Raw genomic sequence first — 7,500 nt, forward strand, 5'->3', positions numbered from 1 at the left:
ACACAAGGTCACAATGAGACTAAATGTTTAACTGTTAAAGGCAAATGTACGGATCCCTTGTGACGCGTCCTCTCCTCTACTTTCAGGAGATCATCCTGAAGCGAGCGGCCGACATCGCCGAGGCCCTGTACAGCGTCCCGCGCAACCACAACCAGATCCCCTCACTGGGCAACACGGCGTCGCACGGCGGCATGATGGGGGTCAACTCGTTCGGCAGCCAGCTCGCCGTCAACGTCTCAGAAACATCACAGGGTAATGACCAGGGTATGTGGCCGTGGGGACCTCCCAAATGGCTGCCTATGCCCTTCATAGTGCACTACCTAGGGGAAAGTCGTGCGCTATATAGGGAAAGTAGTGCACTACATTGTTAAAGTCGTGCACTATATAGGGAAAGTAGTGCACTACATAGGGGAAAGTTGTGCACTATATAGGGAAATTAGTGCACTATATTGGTAAAGTAGTGCACTATATAGGGAAAGTAGTGCACTACATTGGTAAAGTAGTGCACTATATAGGGAATAAGGTGCCATTTGGGACGTGCTCCATGAGTGAAGATAAGCTGCCGACAACAACTAATCTAGCTTTACCCTTTAAATATTACCTGGCCGGCTCTGACTCTCTGCTTGCTGCTTCTCTATCTTCTCTTGCTGGATCTTATAACTGATCCCTGGGGGCTTGACGCTGTCACAGCCTCCCCTATTCTGTTTGCCTGCCTGGCTCGGCTGGGAATGACCCGCCGACCCACCTAACGCTCACCACTATTCACTTAGCAGCCGCCTGGGATGATAATACTTAATAATATCTCTTCTGTGTTGCCACTGCTAAGATCAGGGTTTACTTCTGTTCTGTGTTGCCACTGCTAAGATCAGGGTTTACTTCTGTTCTGTGTTGCCACTGCTAAGATCAGGGTTTACTTCTGTTCTGTGTTGCCACTGTTAAGATCAGGGTTTACTTCTGTTCTGTGTTGCCACTGCTAAGATCAGGGTTTACTTCTGTTCTGTGTTGCCACTGCTAAGATCAGGGTTTACTTCTGCTCTGTGTTGCCACTGCTAAGATCAGGGTTTACTTCTGTTCTGTGTTGCCACTGCTAAGGTCAGTGTATATATATGTTCTGTGTTGCCACTGCTAAGGTCACTGGTAGACCTATAGCTAGCTAGATGCTAGGAGTGTACACTGGTCTCACTGGTAGACCTATAGCTAGCTAGATGCTAGGAGTGTACACAGGTCTTCCTGGTAGACCTATAGCTAGCTAGATGCTAGGAGTGTATACATGTCTCACTGGTAGACCTATAGCTAGCTAGATGCTAGGAGTGTACACAGTTCTTCCTGGTAGACCTATAGCTAGCTAGATGCTAGGAGTGTACACAGGTCTCACTGGTAGACCCTATAGCTAGCTAGATGCTAGGAGTGTATACAGGTCTCACTAGTAGACCTATAGCTAGCTAGACGCTAGGAGTGTACACAGGTCTTCCTGGTAGACCTATAGCTAGCTAGATGCTAGGAGTGTACACAGGTCTTCCTGGTAGACCTATAGAAAGCTATGAGTGGCGCAGCGGTCTAAGGTACTGCATCACAATGCAAGAGGCGTCACTACAATCCCTGGTTCGACTCCAGGCTGTATCACATCTGGCTGTGTTTGGGAGTCCCATACGGCGGTGCACAATTGGCCCAGCTTCGTCCAGGTTTGGCCGGAGTAGGCCGTCATTATAAATAAGAATTTGTTTTTTAACTGACTTGCCTTTTTTTATTATTAAATAAAGGTTACATTTACAAGCAAAAACCCATGTGGATATTATGTGATGGCTACACAGTCAATACAGACAATCCAGCATACAGGACTGGTTGTATTTACTGGTTGTGTTTACTGGTTGTATTTACTGGTTGCATTTACTGGTTGTCACCTGGTTGTATTTACTAGTTGTCACCTGGTTGTATTTACTGGTTGTATTTACTGGTTGTATTTACTGGTTGTATTTACTGGTTGTCACCTGGTTGTATTTACTGGCTGTCACCTGGTTGTATTTACTGGTTGTATTTACTGGTTGTATTTACTGGTTGCATTTACTGGTTGTATTTACTGGTTGTATTTACTGGTTGTCACCTGGTTGTATTTACTGGTTGTCACCTGGTTGTATTTACTGGTTGTATTTACTGGTTGCATTTACTGGTTGTATTTACTGGTTGTATTTACTGGTTGTATTTACTGGTTGCCACCTGGTTGTATTTACTGGTTGTCACCTGGTTGTATTTACTGGTTGTATTTACTGGTTGTAGTTACTGGTTGTATTTACTGGTTGTATTTACTGGTTGTATTTACTGGTTGCCACCTGGTTGTATTTACTGGTTGTCACCTGGTTGTATTTACTGGTTGTATTTACTGGTTGTATTTACTGGTTGTATGTACTGGTTGTATTTACTGGTTGTCACCTGGTTGTATTTACTGGTTGTCACCTGGTTGTATTTTCTGGTTGTATTTACTGGTTGTATTTACTGGTTGTATTTACTGGTTGTATTTACTGGTTGTCACCTGGTTGTATTTACTGGTTGTATTTACTGGTTGCATTTACTGGTTGTATTTACTGGTTGTATTTACTGGTTGTATTTACTGGTTGTCACCTGGTTGTATTTACTGGTTGCATTTACTGGTTGTATTTACTGGTTGTATTTACTGGTTGTATTTACTGGTTGTATTTACTGGTTGTATTTACAGGTTGTCACCTGGTTGTCTAAGTCTTAGGGTTTTCCTGGGTAGGTTTCCGTGTGTTTCCATAAGGAGAAGCACACATCTGTGTACTTACTGGACACAAGACATAATACAGGAGTGGTGTCCGTCAGCGGGCTGATGGACACAGAGTCTTAACAACACAGTAAAACACTGAGGTCCAGCGTCAGGCTTCCCTTTAAGGGTTTGTGCTGAATAGCACTCCATTCCCTACGTCGCCAGTCAAACTCATTCCACGGAGGGTCGAGTGTCTGCGGGCATTCGCTCCTCCTTCGTAGTTGAATTAAGATCACTGATTAGTAAGGATCTCCCCTCACCCGGTTGTCTAGGGCTTAGTAAGGAACTCCCCTCACCTGGTTGTCTAGGTCTTAGTAAGGAACTCCCATCACCTGGTTGTCTAGGTCTTAGTAAGGAACGCCACTCACCTGGTTGTCTAGGTCTTAGTAAGGAACTCCCCTCACCTGGTTGTCTAGGTCTTAGTAAGGAACTCTCCCCTCACCTGGTTGTCTAGGTCTCAGTAAGGAACTCCCCTCACCTGGTTGTCTAGGTCGTAGTAAGGAACTCCCCTCACCTGTTGTCTAGGGCATTGTAAGGAACTCCCCTCACCTGTTGTCTAGGGCATTGTAAGGAACTCCCCTCACCTGGTTGTCTAGGGCATTGTAAGGAAATCCCCTCACCTGTTGTCTAGGGCATTGTAAGGAACTCCCCTCACCTGGTTGTCTAGGGCATTGTAAGGAACTCCCCTCACCTGGTTGTCTAGGTCGTAGTAAGGAACTCCCCTCACCTGGTTGTCTAGGGCATTGTAAGGAACTCCCCTCACCTGGTTGTCTAGGTCGTAGTAAGGAACTCCCCTCACCTGGTTGTCTAGGGCATTGTAAGGAACTCCCCTCACCTGGTTGTCTAGGTCGTAGTAAGGAACTCCCCTCACCTGGTTGTCTAGGGCATTGTAAGGAACGCCCCTCACCTGGTTGTCTAGGTCTCAGTAAGGAACGCCCCTCACCTGGTTGTCTAGGTCTCAGTAAGGAACTCCCCTCACCTGGTTGTCAAGGTCGTAGTAAGGAACTCCCCTCACCTGGTTGTCTAGGGCATTGTAAGGAACTCCCCTCACCTGGTTGTCTAGGGCTTAGTAAGGAACTCCCTTCACCTGGTTGTCTAGGTCTCAGTAAGGAACTCCCCTCACCTGGTTGTCTAGGTCTCAGTAAGGAACTCCCCTCACCTGGTTGTCTAGGTCTCAGTAAGGAACTCCCCTCACCTGGTTGTCTCGGGCTTAATTGAAAGGAACAACTAAAAACCTGCAGACACTAGGCCCTCCATGGAATGAGTTTGACACCCCTGCCCTACATAGTGCACTACTTTTGACCAGAGCCCTATGTTCCCTATGATACCTATGGTACCTATGATACCTATGGTACCTATGTTCCCTATGGTCCCTATGATACCTATGGTACCTATGCTCCCTGTGGTCCCTGATCAAAAGCAGGGCACTAAATAAGGAATAGGTCGTCACTTCGGACATATAGTAGACTATTTATCTATAAAATAGCCCAATGTTGTGGTTCTACCTTCCCTAAGTCCTTTTCTCCCCCTCTCAACAGTAGGATACAGCCGTCAAACCAGCAGTGTGTCCCCTCGAGGCTACGTCCCCAGCAGCACACCACAACAGGCCAACTACAACACCGTTAGCAACAGCATGAACGGCTACGGCAACCCCATGTCCAATCTGGGAGTACCCAGTTCACCAGGCTTCCTCAACGGCTCCTCTGCCAACTCCCCCTACGGCAGTAAGTATCAAGGTAACGACACACCACCTCGACTTCCTCCGTGTCTACGAGTCTGAGAGGCTTAGATTTTTCTTGATTTTGGATTTTCATGATTTTTGATTTTCTTGATTTTCTTGATTTTTGATTTTCTTGATTTTTGCCTAACCCCCCCCCCCCCCTCCTCTGTTATTGTTTTGATTAGTGTTTGTATTTTTTTGGAATGTGTGCTACTGGATAAAAGGAGGGGTGACTCTGGAGGCTCTGGAGGCTCAAGACCCAACTTGAAAAAAAAAATAATAATAATCAATCAGACTTACAAATTTACACACAAAAAAATAAATACATGGAAAAGTTAAAAAAAAGTATGACATGGTGCACTTCCCCCAAAAGAAAATGCCCCAAAATTATAGAAGCAAAGTTTTCGTGAGTGATTTTCCCCCCAAGTCAAGAGTCTATTGTCAGATACCTATTATCCAGAGTGGCCAAGGCAGAACATTTCATATCACAATCCCACAAACTCCAAATATGATTTGGAATTTTTTGTTCTTGTTCTTATTAATTACAAATTGGTTTCTAAGTTACGTAAATGTAATTATTTGTCGAATCCCATCCAAATTCTGATCTTTTTTTTTTTTTAAATCACAATCATCTTGATTTCTCCTGATTTCTTCCCAAATCTATATACGTTTTGATTTGAAAAGAGGCAAGGCCTTATCAATTAATTTAATCAAATGAATCTAAAACATCTTGATTTTTTAATGATCTGTGCCGTGGTGAAACGCCTCTCTGATTGGTGCTTATGTTTGCTTTATTGCAGTAGTGCCATCGAGCCCCACCATGGCAGCCTCTTCGGTCAGCCTCTCTACAAACTGTAGCAGTACACACGGCATTTTCTCATTCTCACCTGCCAATGTCATCTCTGCAGTGAAACAAAAGAGCGCCTTTGCCCCTGTTGTAAGGCCCCAAGCTTCTCCACCACCTTCTTGCACCAGTGCAAATGGCAATGGACTTCAAGGTGAGCCGTCCTCCCCTCCTTTTACAGTGCCCTCCATAGTCATTCTGTCCTTCTGTTCTGTTCTGACTTGTTGGCCTACTGGCATCTCTCTGTTCTGTTCTGACCTGTTGGCCCACTGGCATCTCTCTGTTCTGTTCTGACCTGTTGGCCCGCTGGCATCTCTCTCACCTGCCTGCCTGCCCACCTCCACCCAAAACCATGGCAACCATGCACCACCAGCCTGGGTTAAACGAGAGTACGAGTGGACATAAATGATATATTTGAGGATGGATGATGATTGCGTGGACGGATGGATGGATTGATGGGTACATTATGCCTGCATGTATGTGTTTATTTATTTATTTCTGTATTTATTTATCAAACCATTCATGATTAAGGGAAGTTAGGAGTCTCTTGGGGGGTTACTCTCCCCCATATATTTTTTTTGCATCATAATACAGCATACCAGTACATACAGGGTTGGGGTCAATTCAGATTTCATTTGTAAATTGCTCTTTAATTCTAATTGAAAAAAATGTCTCACAGAAAGCAACATTTGAAAAATAATTCGAATTAAAGGAAGTAGATGTAATTCAATTAAATTCCATGAAATTGTAATTATTTATTATTTATTATTATTAAGGAATGCTCATTTTGACATCATTGTATGGTTACGAATGCCATATAGCATATGGTTGAAACATTAACAAAATAAAATAATTATAATAATAATTATCCTAAAACTATTTTAAATAATTACAGTGGTCTGGAAATATTAAGAACATGGTGTGGGTTGTCTATAATAATTCAGGATGCCCCTTAATGGGGTGGCAGGTAGTCTAGTGGTTAGAACCAGGTAACCTAGTGGTTAGAACCAGGTAGCCTAGTGGTTAGAACCAGGTAGCCTAGTGGTTAGAACCAGGTAGTCTAGTGGTTAGAACCAGGTAACCTAGTGGTTAGAGCCAGGTAGTCTAGTGGTTAGAACCAGGTAACCTAGTGGTTAGAACCAGGTAGTCTAGTGGTTAGAACCAGGTAGTCTAGTGGTTAGAACCAGGTAACTCAGTGGTTAGAACCAGGTAGCCTAGTGGTTAGAACCAGGTAGCCTAGTGGTTAGAACCAGGTAACCTAGTGGTTAGAACCAGGTAGCCTAGTGGTTAGAACCAGGTAACCTAGTGGTTATAACCAGGTAACCTAGTAGTTAGAACCAGGTAGCCTAGTGGTTAGAACCAGGTAGCCTAGTGGTTAGAACCAGGTAGCCTAGTGGTTAGAACCAGGTAGTCTAGTGGTTAGAACCAGGTAACCTAGTGGTTAGAACCAGGTAGCCTAGTGGTTAGAACCAGGTAACCTAGTGGTTAGAACCAGGTAGTCTAGTGGTTAGAACCAGGTAGTCTAGTGGTTAGAACCAGGTAACTCAGTGGTTAGAACCAGGTAGCCTAGTGGTTAGAACCAGGTAACCTAGTGGTTATAACCATGTAACCTAGTGGTTAGAACCAGGTAGCCTAGTGGTTAGAACCAGGTAACCTAGTGGTTATAACCAGGTAACCTAGTAGTTAGAACCAGGTAGCCTAGTGGTTAGAACCAGGTAGCCTAGTGGTTAGAACCAGGTAGCCTAGTGGTTAGAACCAGGTAACCTAGTGGTTAGAACCAGGTAACCTAGTGGTTAGAACCAGGTAACCTAGTGGTTAGAGCTTTGGGACAGTAACCGAAATGTAAACATCATTTGTTCTGCATCTGAACAAGGCAGGTGACCCACTGTTCCCCTGTAGGCCGTCATTGTAAATAAGAATTTGTTCTTAACTGACTTGCCTAGTTAAATAAAGGATAAATTAAATAATCTAAATATAACATATATATTTCCCAGAATGCATTTGATCAAACACTGGGAACAATCTAGTAATCTAGAAATCTTTCATAACAATGAAAAATACTGTTTGACATCTTAAAAACGAATATTTGAAATCTGGCATATATTGCTTGTTAATAAGTGGAACTAATTCTCAGTTGAATTAGTTTGATATGCTTTG

At 43.8% G+C, this 7,500-nt stretch overlaps 1 protein-coding gene across 1 annotated transcript in view; it reads left to right on the forward strand.

Moving 5' to 3' along the window:
- LOC110522569 (transcription factor COE3) overlaps positions 1 to 7,500 on the forward strand; it is a 70,233-nt gene that overhangs the window by 55,716 nt on the left and 7,017 nt on the right. Inside the window, exons 5-7 of the mRNA XM_036990085.1 lie at positions 87 to 264; positions 4,318 to 4,515; positions 5,408 to 5,497. Of these exons, the coding sequence (XP_036845980.1) occupies positions 87 to 264; positions 4,318 to 4,515; positions 5,408 to 5,497 (466 nt within the window). The remainder of the gene's footprint in view (positions 1 to 86; positions 265 to 4,317; positions 4,516 to 5,407; positions 5,498 to 7,500) is intronic.

This window comes from Oncorhynchus mykiss, chromosome 1 (genome assembly GCF_013265735.2).
Source record: "Oncorhynchus mykiss isolate Arlee chromosome 1, USDA_OmykA_1.1, whole genome shotgun sequence".
Taxonomy (NCBI): Eukaryota; Metazoa; Chordata; class Actinopteri; order Salmoniformes; family Salmonidae; genus Oncorhynchus; species Oncorhynchus mykiss.